At 35.8% G+C, this 17,775-nt stretch overlaps 1 protein-coding gene across 6 annotated transcripts in view; it reads right to left on the reverse strand.

The window, feature by feature from the left end:
• The window catches only part of MYO6 (myosin VI), a 155,991-nt gene that overhangs the window by 9,512 nt on the left and 128,704 nt on the right, over positions 1-17,775 (reverse strand). For 2 of the 6 annotated variants that reach the window (XM_032339235.1, XM_032339238.1), the window contains exons 27-33: positions 11,011-11,089; positions 9,994-10,154; positions 7,937-7,963; positions 7,518-7,547; positions 5,295-5,333; positions 1,594-1,697; positions 547-678 (exon numbers count right to left, since the gene is read on the reverse strand). In XM_032339235.1, coding sequence (XP_032195126.1) covers positions 547-678; positions 1,594-1,697; positions 5,295-5,333; positions 7,518-7,547; positions 7,937-7,963; positions 9,994-10,154; positions 11,011-11,089 — 572 coding nt within the window. The remainder of the gene's footprint in view (positions 1-546; positions 679-1,593; positions 1,698-5,294; positions 5,334-7,517; positions 7,548-7,936; positions 7,964-9,993; positions 10,155-11,010; positions 11,090-17,775) is intronic. The other 4 variants (XM_032339241.1, XM_032339240.1, XM_032339237.1 and 1 more) reach the window with 3 other exon arrangements.

Here is a 17,775-nt window from a genome sequence, read left to right on the forward strand (position 1 = left end):
CCTCTACTTTCCAATTTCAAGTATACAACTTTGTCTTTTGTATACATAACAAAGTCACAAAATTTAGTTTTTGAATCTCAGTCAAAAAATCAAATCGTGGTATAGGCAAAACTGGTCTAAACCAAGCTACTATTTCTCATTCTTATATTTTGACAGTATTGTAAAATAATGTTTGCAGCAAACATTCTTTTTTATTTCACAGTATTCTTTACATTTCCACATGTAATCATTCTACATGTATGTATATGTGGAAAAAATTCATATTTACAACATTACTGCACAACTTCTTTAGTATAGACAACAATATTCTTATCTCCAAAATTTATCTTGACTATATACAAATACTTCTTAATAAATATGACTTTAAAGACATAACAAAAATAATGCTATGAAAGATAAGGCATTGTGGTTGTATTAGGCTCAACAGATCACAGCTGCACAGTAAGAGAAAATTTGTACTGAATATTTTACCCCAAGTCTTATGTATAGTTACATACATTATATACAGATACTCTGGAACATTTAAAAGTACAGATTTGTTTTTACCATAATCAGTAACAGACTTTGGAGCACGTTGCTCTGTTTCAGTATTTCTCTTCTTATTCTTCGATTTCCACGCATGATACACTTTTAGTCTCCTGTGAAATTCTTCTCTGCAAGCTGCCAGGAGCTCAATATCTATGGATTATATAGAAAGAGCCCCCCCCCCAAAAAAGGAATTAGCATCCTAATTTAATCGTCTAAAATAATTAGTTGGTGACATAAACATATATTTATACATATAATAAATTTTTTGTTTTTAAATTAATAGTACAAAATCAAAAGTAAGCACATTATTGATAAAGATAAGCATTTTGTGGCAATATTATCTTTTTACATTTACAGAGCATTTTCTTATGCATTATTACTATATCATTTGCTCTATACAAGAACCCTGGGCTAACTAGGTCTTTTACAGGTGAACCTGAATCAGAGAGATTAGGTTACCTGTCCAAGGTCAGAGGCCATAAAAATAGAGTAAAAAGTCACTGTGCTCAAATACAAGCTAGATTTACATTAATCAGATTTTTTATGTTTGTATTTATGCAGATAACTTCGGTGAGGAGGGAGAGAACATACCAAATTCCACATAATTTGGTACGTTAGTTCCTAGGCATAACATCCTAAACTCAAACACTATGATTTAAACAAGAACACAATTATATGGAATCAACTGGATATAGCATTTACAGTTCTGTTGGAAGAAAAATAGCTTTAAAGAGAAAGGACTGCATTGCCATTCTTTACTTTGCATACACAGGTCAAGACTCTGACCTATGTACGCAAAGTACATCATTAACACAGGCCATACCACAATTTCTCCATGTTTTTCCTCTCCCACCTAGATAAGAGACAGGCAAAATGAATTTAGTGAGTATGCCTTCCCTTTATGTTTGTGAGTAAGCTATGCCTTCACTTCAAGGTGAGAATAACAAAGAGAATGGCTTAATTTATGCGCCAAAAAATAGAAAAAATTACACCCCCATATAGGTATTTCTTTATTACCTGTCAGCCACAGAGGCTTCCCATTTTTCATGACCTCCATACACTTACCACAAGAAGTATTGATGGTATCACGTAGTTCTGCATATTTCCATTTACTGAGATCATATTTCTTGGTACCAGCAGCTGCCTTGGTGGCTTGTACAGCAGGACCTCTGTAATTATTATATATTTTTGCATGTTTAAACTAGAAACATGAATGAAATGTTGACTAAAGGGGCAAGAAAATGAATCTAAGTTTGAGAAATGGAAATAACTACTAGAAAAACATAATTTTTGTATTTTTGACAGATGAGATTAAGAATGGTATACTATAGGATTCCTAGGTAAATTAAAATTTTCCAATGTGCCATTTAATAGCCATATTGTGTTTTCAATCAGAACTTCTAAAGTTCAAAATACATGTATATATATTCCTCAAAATCAAAAAGGAAATCCTCCTGATTTCTCAAAAAAATCATTAGAACCATTAAGTGTTTATGAGCCATAAGGCCACACAGTACAATCACCTGCCGATTACTGAAGCTACAGATAGCCAAGTGCCAGCCAGAGCTACTGGGTCAGAACCTCCCTGAGTATCTGGATGTTTGCGGGGTCAACAGGTGAGTAGCCAAACTAAATCCCCTGCCTTCGTCATTAAAGATGGGCTAAAAGAACAGCCAGAGTCTGGAAACCCCCTATAACTTTTTGCATCACTATTAAATAGAACACTTAGGAAAGTGCTAGAAGGAAATAAAATCATGCTCTCATATTCAGTGAGTAATATGACAACTAGTAAATTATGGAAGCAGTCCTAGTATCCATTGATAGATGACTGGATAAAGAAGATAAGGTATAAATATGCAATGGAATACTATTCACCCATTAAAAAGAATGAAATCTTGCATTTATAATAACATGGATGGAGTTAGAGCGTATAATGCTAAGTGAAGTCAGTCAAAGAACAACAAATACCATATGATATCACTTATACAAGGAATTTAAGAAACAAAACAAATGAGCAAGGAGAAAAAAAAAAACATATAACCAAGACTTTTTTTTTAAGTCTTTTTTTAAGATTTATTTTATTTGAGAGAGAGAGGTCACAAGTAGACAGAGAGGCAGGCAGAGAGAGAGGGGGAAGCAGACTCCCTGATGAGCAGAGAGCCCGATATGGGCCTCAATCCCAGGACCCTGAGATCATGACCGAAGCTGAAGGCAGAGGCTTAACCTACTGAGCCACCCAGGCACCCAAGAAACAGACTCCTAACTATAGACAACTAACTGATGGTTACCAGAGAGAGATGGGTGAAATAGGTGATAGGAATTAAAGAGTACACTTATGATAAAGAAAAATAAAATGAGTAGACAAGATTCAGAGCAGTGAAATAAAGATCATGTCCAAGGTCCCACACTGCTAGTAAAATGGTTGCACCTGGGATGGAAACCCAGCTTGTTCTGACTCTAAAGCCTTGGTCTTAGTCATGACTCTGCCTTCCTTTATTTGGTTTATTCATTCTACGAACATTAATGAGCACCCACTTAGACCAGCCCTTCACCTGTGCTAGGAGCTGACACAGAGATGTGTAAGCTAAAAAATTATTATTATTTGTTAACTAAAGAAGAGGTTTAGGTCATGAGACACAATAGATTTGAAAGAGCACAAGTAAAGTAGAAACACTGGAATGGGGAAAGAAGAAATAAATGAAATATATATATAAATATAAAATAATAAATTAAAAAATAAAATGGGATAAATACAACTTCTTCATAGCAGTGCTACTCAGGGCTTCCAACTTGTTTCTATATACATAATTTGAAATAATTATTCAGAAAATATGGAAATGACTTCTTTTCTGTAATAATAAACATTACTTTTCAGCAAAAGATGACTCCTGTCACACAGCAGACACTTAGAATAAGCCGCAAGTAAGATCAATGTAACAAAGGAAGAATTTAAACACATCGCATTTCAAGACATAAAAAGAAAGGTGGCACAAATATGAAAACAGCTAAATTTTTAAAAGTACTAAAATATTGCTTCTCAGGTATCACACAAGGAATTTTACTCTTACCATCCACTACTTAGAAAATATTTCCTCTTAAAGAGGGATGATCAAGGTATAATACCTGAAAATGAGGTCATATTTCCTCATTATTTCACATTCTGAAGATAACAGTAATCTTGGCAGTCAAGACATAGACATTTAATGAGAAATGATGTGTGAAAATATGTATACTTCTTCCTGAAATAAAGGAAATGATTCCTCCGTATGAAGCTTAGCAATGAAATAAATAAGGTACTGTGGGCCTCTATAAAAGGCCTATTTATACTTTCATTTTAGAGAATAAAAAAATAGCACACTTCACTCTATCTACTTAACAATGGTGAGACATGATGATTGTCACTAACACATAAGCCTGACTAAAGAATAATGTGTGGCCAGTTAGTTCTTTCTGCATTCTTCCTGCTTTTTAGGTTTGGATCTGTTTTAGATTTATTGCAGAATCTATCCTTTTCATAAGCACTGTGACTGGCAATTTTCCATGTAGCTTTTCCTCTTAATTGCTTCGTTCAAAAAGAGCCAGCTGTGTGTCAGCAAGGTCTCTCTATTACCCTTAGAAATAAATTATGTTTTAACATTTATTCAAATATTCTTTTTTTTTCTCTTCTACATCCCTAAACCACCATTCAGTAAACTAACAAAAAAATTATCTTTTCTTCCTAGCACCTCTAAGAGTCTTTTCTAGGAGAGCAGCTGAAAATTATTACAGGTTTTTGTTATTTTCTTTTGGAAGAGAGTGAATTTACATAATGTACAGTTTTATAGGTTGTCAGAATACACATGAAGTGCCAACATACATAAGATATATTTGGATACTTTAAAAAATAATATTGAATTCAAATTATTATTGCTTAAAATATGGTTTACTATTACTAACTTTTCATTTGTATTACATCAAAATACATATGCTAAAAAACATATTCAGCATCTTAAATACATGAATGAAATGCATTTAAATGTTCTTCCCCATCTCTGGAATTATTAAAATAGTAAAATAAAGGGTTAATTTACTGATTATTTAGGTTTGTTATAAAGACAATCATGTAAATGACATACGAAGTAGTAGAAAAACTGACTTCTGATTTTTAAAAAAGTGTATTAATTTTAAGACTTTCAATTAACTCTAACTTCAAAATTGACAGTTAAGATGTTACTGATTTATACCCACTTGTAAAGGACCAGATCCTGCTGGGAGGTCATAGTCTGTGGTGGCTCAATTTTTATATCAGTGGTTTTTAAAACATGTGCTATGGGGAGAAGGCCCTCAGAAACCACACTCTTCTCTACTTCCCCTTCAACTAGGAACTAGGTACAGAGGTTCCCAGCTGACATGGGAGTGTGGGCAGGAGGGGGAGGGACACCACCACCTCCATAGAAAGTTTCAAAACATTTATTTGGTTTAAGAGGAAAGGTTCCTCTACTGAGACTGAGTTGGTAAAGCCAGTGATAAATATGGCAATACCACCAACAAGGAAGAGGCCCATCCAAAATGCCAATGGTGTCCCCATTGAGTGGCACCAATTTAGAGCATTGTTTTTATCTTTTTCTTTTACAGTGGTATAAGGGTGAAGTGACATTTCCTGTACAGAAAATTTATATGGAAAGAATAGACTATTCATATAACAGGTTCTGGTCCAAATACTGAACAGTGATTTAAAAACATGATTTTGAGGTGACACTTATTTCCCCAAATTCCACTGCACTAACCTACGCAGAAATTCTGACATTTCCTTCTCCATTTGTTCCCTATAAGAAAAATGATAATACAGCACAGTCATATAAAAGAAAACTACATACATTACCTAAAAGATCTAAAAGTATAATAAAATATATCTTTTCAATAGGATTATTGATTTATTAATCATTCCCTATCATTTCACTTTGTAAAAGACTATAATAATATACTTTTCAACATCATTTATAACCATAAAATACAGCAAACTTTTGTTTAAATACAGTTAAGGTTGCTTGAACTCCATTTCTGCAGTAGGAACTTTTAGATAAAAGTGCTTTTGTGGTATTTTTTTATGTATGGCATATAATTTGCATGTTCTAAATGCATACTGGACCAACTTGGCAGATATAGATTCTATAGAAGGATTTTTGCACTGGGGTTGCATAATATATATTAATTAGATGATGAAACAGTGATACCTAGTTAATCTATTTTCTAGTGTCAGAATTTAAGAGTCTAGTATATTTAAACTCAAAAATTCTAAATCAAAGCATGATTTTTAAAAAAGTAGAAGAACTCAAATACATCAAGTATGTGTTAAACACCAAAGTGTTCTCACTCTCTACGGATAAACATTTCCCAAAGGCAAAACTTACTTTTATTACTCAGGGGAATGTAACTTTTCCCAATATTTGTTTAATTCTGTGAAATGGGATGGATGTTTCATCATGTTCATCAATAATTCATTAATCTCATTATTTTATTTTCCTGTTCTTTCTTTCTTCCTTCATAATTAATCATTTTCTCATGGCTCATTCTATTCATCAGACTCTGGCAACCTCTTACAAATGAGTAAAAATCATAAGAAAAGAGAAAGGGTATGTTTGCATTAGGGTGCAGTTTCCTGCATGCCTGTCAGGTGATGATAAAGGAGCAAAGGACTCCTGTAATTCTCCTTCCTTGTAATGAACACTGGCTAAGAATAGAGGCTGACAGAAGTCTATCCAATAAGCACAGTCAGAGAAAAAGTAATCTTTCAAAACTGATGATCAGAGATTCTAAATACAAAGTAAAAAGCCCAAATATGTATAAAATTATCTACTGAGCAATCCATTTATCAATCTCCAATTAGGCTAGTCAGAATTTTCTAACTTTCAAACTTGGCATGATTTTGATAAATATTTTGAACTCTATTATCACTGTACCTCAAAGTTCCTTTTTTCTTTTTTTTTTAGATTTATTTATACATTTGAGAGAGAGTGCATGTACATACATGAGTAGGGAGAGGGGCAACGGGAGAGGGAGAGTCTCAAGCAAACTCCCCATTGAGCACAGAACCCAGCTCAGGGCTTGATCTGATCCCAGGACCCTGAGATCACGATCTGAGCCTAGACTGAGAGTTGGACATGTAAGTGAGCCACCCAGAGATGTTTTCAAAAATTTCGGTGCCCTATGAAAACAATGCTGTGGTGAGAGTGCACTGCTGGCATCTGAGGAGCTCAGGGGTCAGGGGTGCCACAAGGAACAACTGTCCCGGGTCCCATGTGACACTGACACGTCCACCTAAGAGAGGTGAAACACATCCACATACAAGCAGTTTTACATGTAAACAAACTTTTACATGTAAAGAGTCTTTCTTTTTGGCATGGTTTTAACATTCACAGAGTTTTTCTAGGAATGCAACTACTGAAGGGAGACAAGATTGTACTTAACTCTGTTTAGAATTTTACAAAGCACTGTTCACAATTTCATGGCATTCAACTGACCAATCTAACATTCTTATATCAATTTGCAATTTGCATGTGTAGCTGTCACATTTATGGTGATGCTACGTATAAATAAAAATATTTCAGTATTTGATTATGTTTTCCTACAGTTGTGAGCACTTTCATATTAAATATTGTTTTATTATAAATTACTGTCCTCTCATTCTTCTTTTACATGTCATGTTTGGAGAGAATTATCTATGCAGGTTGCATGACTTATAAAACAACTGTCATTGGTATTAGGTTCTGACAAAGTTGAGAACCATCATTATAAATGTTACAGTGGGGGTCCTAAAGTGTTAAAATTCAGATTTCATAAATATTCCAGAATTTTATATATATAGTATATATATATAAAGTATATGCAAAAAAAACCCACAAAAATTTAGTACAGTGAGGAAACTATTTCTCCTAAAAATTAACAACCACCTGTTAAAGAAAAAAAAAGTTTTAAAACGAAATCAAATTTTGAAAAGAGAAATGACATACGGTGTCATTTTGGGTCTTGTTCCATCGATTCTGTGAAAAATAATATATTTTAGTTAATGTCATTAAGTAATTCTGAATCATGAAAAACTGGATTGTGACAAATTTGTGTTTCAATGACTTTACTCACTGACATTAAAAAAAATGCCATTATCTTTAATCTACGAGATCACTCAAAATTCTAATGTTTAAAATTTTCCCTAAAAATTATGAGAAAAGCATAAATTAAAGGCATTCAATGAAAATTAAAGAGCAAATTTATTACATTTAGATTAGAAAACTCATATACTATGAAGAAAGCTTTTTTAACAGAATCTGAATATTATTTCATAATTTTAGGTAATGTGAAATCACTTTGCATCAAGAATCATATGTGTAGTTAAGATCATATTTTTAAAATATATGTAGAAAACAATTCTTACTTAGAAGTCACTGGACGGGAATCCAAGCTGGAAAAGTAACTTGGAAATTGTTTAATGCAGCAGAACCCATTTACATATATTTTTAAATGCATCACAGAGCTCAAGAATGACATTTTCATGCTATATATTAAGAACAGTTTTACTTAAGTGAGTTCTTACTCATAAATTTGTCAGAAATAATTCAGTGCTAACAAAGGTAACATAGACATTCAGAAACATTTGCTTGTACCCCATGTAGTAAAATGAAATTATCAAACATGGAAAATATGTATAGAACATCATCCATAATGAAGTGCTAATGCTTGTACAAAGTATAAAATAACCAGGAGGTTCTGAAGGGTAGGACCTCATGAGGACATGAGGGTCAGGGAAAGCTTTCCTGGAAAGGGCTGCCAAAAAGGACTTAAAAGGGCGTTCCATAGAGGTGGGGACCACAACCCAGGAGCTGTCTCACAGGAAAACTAAAACTAACTCTTTGCAATTCAAGTCATAACTGTTTAAATATCTCCGAATTACTTAGTAGTGGTATCATTACATAGTTAATTCTGCTTAACTTAAATCACAGGTAACTTGTCATTATGTTAAAGTTACTGAATGATCCACTCGTTCTCCAAGAGACCACTCACCCTGTGCACCTGTCTGAAGATGGGAAGGAGCCCACATATGAGCCAGTATCTTATACATATTATTTGGAATGGCATTGGATGTAGTTTAATATTTCAAATGCTTAAACATAAAGCTTGGTTGGCCATAAATACCAATACTGACTCCAATAATTAGTCCCTGAGAAATGAACTTCAGCCATAGTGAAGCCACCTTGGGTCAACAGCAATGCTTCCTCACACACATCAGGGAGAGCAGCTGTTACGAGCTTGGTTCATTTAGGAGACTGGCCCAGCTACTACTCAGTTACACACAAAGGCCCCCAAACATTCCAACATAACACAGGTGGAAGGAACAGAAGAGCAGCTGAGTTGAGTCTGCAGTTAGAAGAGCCACAGCCCAGAGAAAATATTTTTTAAATTCCAGTGAAATGTAAACAAAGAGCTCAAATATTGGATTCAAACCCAAGAGCTTATTAATTATTATAATACTTTGTGTTTGGTAGACCTTTTCACTTTATTTAATATAATATACTTTCATATACAGTTCAGACCCCAGGGCTCCCCAATGTAATCACTTACTAGAAAAACCATGAAGGCAACAACCCTTTCCCATTCTGTTTTAGCTAAATAGAATCCAATCACTGCCTTGCCATTTTAATGAGGTTTTTTCCTTTCATGAGGAAACAGCAACATCTAGTGGTTACACTTTAATTATATTTTGTTACAAACAGTGCCCTGACATTCTGAAAAGCATGGTTACATAAATCCCACAAACTAGTTTTGCTCTGTTTTTACTAATAATCAAAATAATGAATGTCTCTATATTCTAAATTTTTAAAAATGAATCTTTTATATTAAGACTTCCTGCAACTTTCTACAAGAACATCCATACTTTTTTACACTCCAATAAAATTCAGTATTTAGAGATAATTTGGAAACCTGGGTAGCTAAAACACTTCGATATGATAAATCTTCCTTCTTGGAAAGGGAAATCTATTGTGAAACATGATGGGTGTGTATGTAAAATTTTTTCCTCATTCTAAGTGTTAGGGTGTTTATTTAAAAAATTGTATTAGGAAAATAATAAATCCCAACCTCAAATATATTAAACTGGATTATAATATACTGATTTCTGTGCCCATATTTAATGGCAGGTATTTAGAAATTAGATGTCAACTTTTTATACAATATTCCTTGACAATTTCAGAGTAAAAGTTGAGATGCTTCATGAGCTGAAATATCAATTTTATTTTCAATAGTTCAACAATTTGATGAAATCAACTGTTTCATTTGCTTGGGTGTAAAAGTGGATACAAATAATTTTTAAATTATTTTACTTAAAATAGATCAGGACCTAAAGAATATGATTTTCCCCCAGGCCCTTCACACTGAAATGAGAAGCAGGGAGGGAAAGCAAGCAGAGGCATCACACCCCACCCAGGGGCCCAGTACCTCCGGAGTGCCAGGTCAGCCTGGGCCTCGTCGCTGATGAGCTCAGCTTCACTCTGGGCTATCCGCAGGGCCAGCTCCCGGTCCCGGCGCTCCTGCTCCAGAACTGCCTGCTGCTGGGACTCTTCCTCCCGCTGTCGGGCCAGCTGCTCCTCCACTTCAGCCTGCCAATGACAGAAGGCTACCTCAACAAGCTCTCTCGCCACTTGTTTACTTGATAGATCCTATCTAAAATTGCCCCACACAAGTTCTTTACTAAGGAATACAAATTGTTTAATCAGAAATCTCTCCAGTCTCCATCCTCTTCTAGATTTTGACTAATGCTTCCTATCTTTCTCAAATCCAAGCGAAGGTGGGGAAACCACATTTCTACCATTCTATCACCAACAGTATCCCAAATATTGCATGAGAACCCTAGGTATCACATTAACACCGGCAGCTATACAGCGGATGTCAGTGATTTAAAGGTTGTTTGCACTCAGGATGAATTATGAAAGCCAAGACAAACAGAAACTCAAATACGTGATCAATTATTCTCAGACACGGACTTTTTTAAAAATGGGGGTGGGGAGACTATCTCAATTCTAACTTACTGATATTAGTATCTAAAATTACAATTATGTTTTAAGTGACCATTCATCTGACTTTCCCCTGAGTATGATAACAGTAACAACAAACTAATATTTATTGAACTGGGCACTCAGGTTCTAAATGCTTTAAACATGTGCCAACTCATTTAATGCTTACAACTATCATTTATGCCCATTCCTCAGAGGAAAAAAACCCGTAGCCCACAGTTACTCATTGTGACTTGTGCAATGTCACAATTTCTATCAGGGCCTGGATCTGAATCTACTTCCCTAGTTCCAAAGTCCCTCCCATAACCACCACAGAAGATGCCTTTGTCTCTGGGGTAAACCAAAGACAGCTTATGTAGCAAATCAAAATTTGTTTTCAACTCCTTTTGTGCTATAATCATATAGATTCTATTCTGAAAGAACCTGTCTAATAATTATATACCTGAATACGTTTTTCATCATCTTCCCTTTTCTTTCTCTCTTCTTCTTCTTGTTTTCTCTTTGCTTCCATCTCAAGTTTCCTAACAAAAAATAGAAAACTCCTCTAAAATTTTATAGAAAATGGAGACTGCTTCAGCTAGCCGGAGATCAGCTAGATAGCTTATCTAAAGATTGCAAACACCTGAAAATCCATCAGCAGATCGAAGAGAAGAAGAACAGCAATTCTGGAAACAGAAAAACAACCACTTTCTGAAAGTTTATCTAATATATATATTTTTTCTTTTACATTTTTCTTAGGTGTTTTCCTTTTTTTTTTTTTAATTCTTTTCTTTTCTTTTTTCTTTTTTTTTCTTTCTTCCTTTTTGAACCTCTTTTTATCCCCTTTCTCCCCCCTCACGATTTTGGATCTCTTCTAATTTGGTTAAAGCATTTTTTCCTGGGGTTGTTGCCACCCTTTTAGTATTTTACTTGCCCCTTCATATACTCTTATCTGGACAAAATGACAAGACGGAAAAATTCAACGCAAAAAAAAGAACAAGAGGCAGTACCGAAGGCTAGGGACCTAATCAATACAGACATTGGTAATATGTCAGATCTAGAGTTCAGAATGACAATTCTCAAGGTTCTAGCCGGGCTCGAAAAAGGCATGGAAGATATTAGAGAAACCCTCTCGAGAGATATAAAAGCCCTTTCTGGAGAAATAAAAGAACTAAAATCTAACCAAGTTGAAATAAAAAAAGCTATTAATGAAGTGCAATCAAAAATGGAGGCTCTCACTGCTAGGATAAATGAGGCAGAAGAAAGAATTAGTGATATAGAAGACCAAATGACAGAGAATAAAGAAGCTGAGCAAAAGAGGGACAAACAGCTACTGGACCACGAGGGGAGAATTCGAGAGATAAGTGACACCATAAGACGAAACAACATTAGAATAATTGGGATTCCAGAAGAAGAAGAAAGAGAGAGGGGAGCAGAAGGTATACTGGAGAGAATTATTGGGGAGAATTTCCCCAATATGGCAAAGGGAACGAGCATCAAAATTCAGGAGGTTCAGAGAACGCCCCTCAAAATCAATAGGAATAGGCCCACACCCCGTCACCTAATAGTAAAATTTACAAGTCTCAGTGACAAAGAGAAAATCCTGAAAGCAGCCCGGGAAAAGAAGTCTGTAACATACAATGGTAAAAATATTAGATTGGCAGCTGACTTATCCACAGAGACCTGGCAGGCCAGAAAGAGCTGGCATGATATTTTCAGAGCACTAAACGAGAAAAACATGCAGCCAAGAATACTATATCCAGCTAGGCTATCATTGAAAATAGAAGGAGAGATTAAAAGCTTCCAGGACAAACAAAAACTGAAAGAATTTGCAAATACCAAACCAGCTCTACAGGAAATATTGAAAGGGGTCCTCTAAGCAAAGAGAGAGCCTACAAGTGGTAGATCAGAAAGGAACAGAGACCATATACAGTAACAGTCAACTTACAGGCAATACAATGGCACTAAATTCATATCTCTCAATAGTTACCCTGAATGTTAATGGGCTAAATGCCCCTGTCAAAAGACACAGGGTATCAGAATGGATAAAAAAACAAAACCCATCTATATGTTGCCTCCAAGAAACTCATTTTAAGCCCGAAGACACCTCCAGATTTAAAGTGAGGGGGTGGAAAAGAATTTACCATGCTAATGGACATCAGAAGAAAGCAGGAGTGGCAATCCTTATATCAGATCAATTAGATTTTAAGCCAAAGACTATAATAAGAGATGAGGAAGGACACTATATCATACTCAAAGGGTCTGTCCAACAAGAAGATTTAACAATTTTAAATATCTATGCCCCCAACGTGGGAGCAGCCAACTATATAAACCAATTAATAACAAAATCAAAGAAACACATCAACAATAATACAATAATAGTAGGGGACTTTAACACTCCCCTCACTGAAATGGACAGGTCATCCAAGCAAAAGATCAACAAGGAAATAAAGGCCTTAAACGACACACTGGACCAGATGGACATCACAGATATATTCAGAATATTTCATCCCAAAGCAACAGAATACACATTCTTCTCTAGTGCACATGGAACATTCTCCAGAATAGATCACATCCTCGGTCCTAAATCAGGACTCAACCGGTATCAAAAGATTGGGATCATTCCCTGCATATTTTCAGACCACAATGCTCTAAAGCTAGAACTCAACCACAAAAGGAAGTTTGGAAAGAACCCAAATACATGGAGACTAAACAGCATCCTTCTAAAGAATGAATGGGTCAACCGGGAAATTAAAGAAGAATTGAAAAAAATCATGGAAACAAATGATAATGAAAATACAACGGTTCAAAATCTGTGGGACACAACAAAGGCAGTCCTGAGAGGAAAGTATATAGCGGTACAAGCCTTTCTCAAGAAACAAGAAAGGTCTCAGGTACACAACCTAACCCTACACCTAAAGGAGCTGGAGAAAGAACAAGAAAGAAACCCTAAGCCCAGCAGGAGAAGAGAAATCATAAAGATCAGAGCAGAAATCAATGAAATAGAAACCAAAAAAACAATAGAACAAATCAACGAAACTAGGAGCTGGTTCTTTGAAAGAATTAATAAAATTGATAAACCCCTGGCCCGACTTATCAAAAAGAAAAGAGAAAGGACCCAAATAAATAAAATCATGAATGAAAGAGGAGAGATCACAACTAACACCAAAGAAATACAAACTATTATAAGAACATACTATGAGCAACTCTACGCCAATAAATTTGACAATCTGGAAGAAATGGATGCATTCCTAGAAACATATAAACTACCACAACTGAGCCAGGAAGAAATAGAAAGCCTGAACAGACCCATAACCAGTAAGGAGATTGAAACAGTCATTAAAAATCTCCAAACAAACAAAAGCCCAGGGCCAGACGGCTTCCCGGGGGAATTCTACCAAACGTTTAAAGAAGAACTAATTCCTATTCTCCTGAAACTGTTCCAAAAAATAGAAATGGAAGGAAAACTTCCAAACTCATTTTATGAGGCCAGCATCACCTTGATCCTAAAACCAGACAAGGATCCCACCAAAAAAGAGAGCTATAGACCGATATCCTTGATGAACACAGATGCGAAAATACTCAACAAAATACTAGCCAATAGGATTCAACAGTACATTAAAAAGATTATTCACCACGACCAAGTGGGATTTATTCCAGGGCTGCAAGGTTGGTTCAACATCCGCAAATCAGTCAATGTGATACAACACATCAATAAAAGAAAGAACAAGAACCATATGATACTCTCAATAGATGCTGAAAAAGCATTTGACAAAGTACAGCATCCCTTCCTGATCAAAACTCTTCAAAGTGTAGGGATGGAGGGCACATACCTCAATATCATCAAAGCCATCTATGAAAACCCCACCGCAAATATCATTCTCAATGGAGAAAAACTGAAAGCTTTTCCGCTAAGGTCAGGAACACGGCAGGGATGTCCATTATCACCACTGCTATTCAACATAGTACTAGAGGTCCTAGCCTCAGCAATCAGACAACAAAAGGAAATTAAAGGCATCCAAATCGGCAAAGAAGAAGTCATATTATCACTCTTCGCAGATGATATGATACTATATGTGGAAAACCCAAAAGACTCCACTCCAAAACTGCTAGAACTTATACAGGAATTCAGTAAAGTGTCAGGATATAAAATCAATGCACAGAAATCAGTTGCATTTCTCTACACCAACAGCAAGAGAGAAGAAAGAGAAATTAAGGAGTCAATCCCATTTACAATTGCACCCAAAACCATAAGATACCTAGGAATAAACCTAACCAAAGAGACACAGAATCTATACTCAGAAAACTATAAAGTACTCATGAAAGAAATTGAGGAAGACACAAAGAAATGGAAAAATGTTCCATGCTCCTGGATTGGAAGAATAAATATTGTGAAAATGTCTATGCTACCTAAAGCAATCTACACATTTAATGCAATTCCTATCAAAGTACCATCCATCTTTTTCAAAGAAATGGAACAAATAATGCTAAAATTTATATGGAACCAGAAAAGACCTCGAATAGCCAAAGGGATATTGAAAAAGAAAGCCAACGTTGGTGGCATCACAATTCCGGACTTCAAGCTCTATTACAAAGCTGTCGTCATCAAGACAGCATGGTACTGGCACAAAAACAGACACATAGATCAATGGAACAGAATAGAGAGCCCAGAAATAGACCCTCAACTCTATGGTCAACTAATCTTCGACAAAGCAGGAAAGAATGTCCAATGGCAAAAAGACAGCCTCTTCAATAAATGGTGCTGGGAAAATTGGACAGCCACATGCAGAAAAATGAAATTGGACCATTTCCTTACACCACACACAAAAATAGACTCAAAATGGATGAAGGACCTCAATGTGCAAAAGGAATCCATCAAAATCCTTGAGGAGAACACAGGCAGCAACCTCTTTGACCTCAACCGCAGCAACATCTTCCTAGGAACAACGCAAAAGGCAAGGGAAGCAAGGGCAAAAATGAACTATTGGGATTTCATCAAGATCAAAAGCTTTTGCACAGCAAAGGAAACAGTTAACAAAATCAAAAGACAACTGACAGAATGGGAGAAGATATTTGCAAACGACATATCAGATAAAGGACTAGTGTCCAGAATCTATAAAGAACTTAGCAAACTCAACACCCAAAGAACAAATAATCCAATCAAGAAATGGGCAGAAGACATGAACAGACATTTCTGCAAAGACGACATCCAGATGGCCAACAGACACATGAAAAAGTGCTCCATATCACTCGGCATCAGGGAAATACAAATCAAAACCACAATGAGATATCACCTCACACCAGTCAGAATGGCTAAAATAAACAAGTCAGGAAATGACAGATGCTGGCGAGGATGCGGAGAAAGGGGAACCCTCCTACACTGTTGGTGGGAATGCAAGCTGGTGCAGCCACTCTGGAAAACAGCATGGAGGTTCCTCAAAATGTTGAAAATAGAACTGCCCTATCACCCAGCAATTGCACTATTGGGTATTTACCCTAAGGATACAAACGTAGTGATCCAAAGGGGCACATGTACCCGAATGTTTATAGCAGCAATGTCCACAATAGCCAAACTATGGAAAGAACCTAGATGTCCATCAACAGATGAATGGATCAAGAAGATGTGGTATATATACACAATGGAATACTATGCAGCCATCAAAAGAAATGAAATCTTGCCATTTGCGACAACACGGATGGAACTAGAGCATATCATGCTTAGCGAAATAAGTCAAGCAGAGAAAGACAACTATCATATGATCTCCTTGATATGAGGAAGTGGTGATGCAACATGGGGGCTTAAGTGGGTAGGAGAAGAATAAATGAAACAAGATGGGATTGGGAGGGAGATAAACCATAAGTGACTTTTAATCTCACAAAACAAACTGAGGGTTGCTGGGGGGAGGGGGTTTGGGAGAAGGGGGTGGGAATATGGACATTGGGGAGGGTATGTGCTTTGGTGAGTGCTGTGAAGTGTGTAAACCTGGTGATTCACAGACCTGTACCCCTGGGGATAGAGTATTATGCCTCCATCAGAAAGGATGAATACCCAACTTTTATAGCAACATGGACGGGACTGGAAGAGATTATGCTGAGTGAAATAAGTCAAGCAGAGAGAGTCAATTATCATATGATTTCACTTATTTGTGGAGCATAACAAATAGCATGGAGGACATGGGGACTTAGAGTGGAGAAGGGAGTTGGGGGAAATTGGAAGGGGAGGTGAACCATGAGAGACTATGGACTCTGAAAAACAATCTGAGGGTTTTGAAGGGACACGGGGTGGGAGGTTGGGGTACCAGGTGGTGGGTATTATAGAGGGCACGGATTGCATGGAGCACGGGGTGTGGTGCAAAAATAATGAATACTGTTATGCTGGAAATAAAAAAATAATAATAAAATAAAATAAAATAAAATTTTATAGAAAATAAAAAATCCTTCAGAAGGCAATTTAACTATTAATAAACAGAGGTTAATAGAGTGAGAACTCAAATTAACCTCCTGGCTATATATATTATGAGCTTATTTTAAAAACACAAAATCTAACTCTACTGACAGTAATCTTTCTGTAATAAACAAAAACAAATACAATTATATTCTATAACTTTTAAACATGTAGATTAACTTGGTTATAAGCCTACCTGCAATCCCGATCACACGGTCCTCCCTCTCCTCCCCTCCCAATTAAACAACTCTTACAACTCCTGATTGCCCTATGTGGCAAACTTCCAAAAAGTTGTTTCAAAAATGCAGAGAAGTATAAGTGCCCTTTTTCTTGCTTATAAAATAACAAGTCACAGCTTTAAAAAAAAGTTAAGAAATCATCAGGTGTAAGAGTTTAGCCAAAAAACCGTAAGTGACTCTTAATCTCACAAAACAAACTGAGGGTTGCTGGGGGGAGGGGGGTTGGGAGAAGGGGGTGGGATTGTGGACATTGGGGAGGGTGTGTGCTTTGGTGAGTGCTGTGAAGTGTGTAGACCTGGTGATTCACGGACCTGTACCCCTGGGGATAAAAATATATGTTTATAAAAAATAAAAAATTTTTTAAAAAACCCAGATTATAGTTAAAATCATTATGTTATTATTATATAATGAACTTTTCTCTATTTTTAAACTAATTCTAAAATTAGTGTTTTAAAATAAGAATATAACTTTTAAAAATAAGAATATTCATTAACCAGCCTCAACACCAAGAATTCACTATGCTGTTAGTTTCTAATTCAAAACA

The sequence above is a fragment of the Mustela erminea genome, chromosome 4, assembly GCF_009829155.1.
Source record: "Mustela erminea isolate mMusErm1 chromosome 4, mMusErm1.Pri, whole genome shotgun sequence".
In the NCBI taxonomy this organism is placed as follows: Eukaryota; Metazoa; Chordata; class Mammalia; order Carnivora; family Mustelidae; genus Mustela; species Mustela erminea.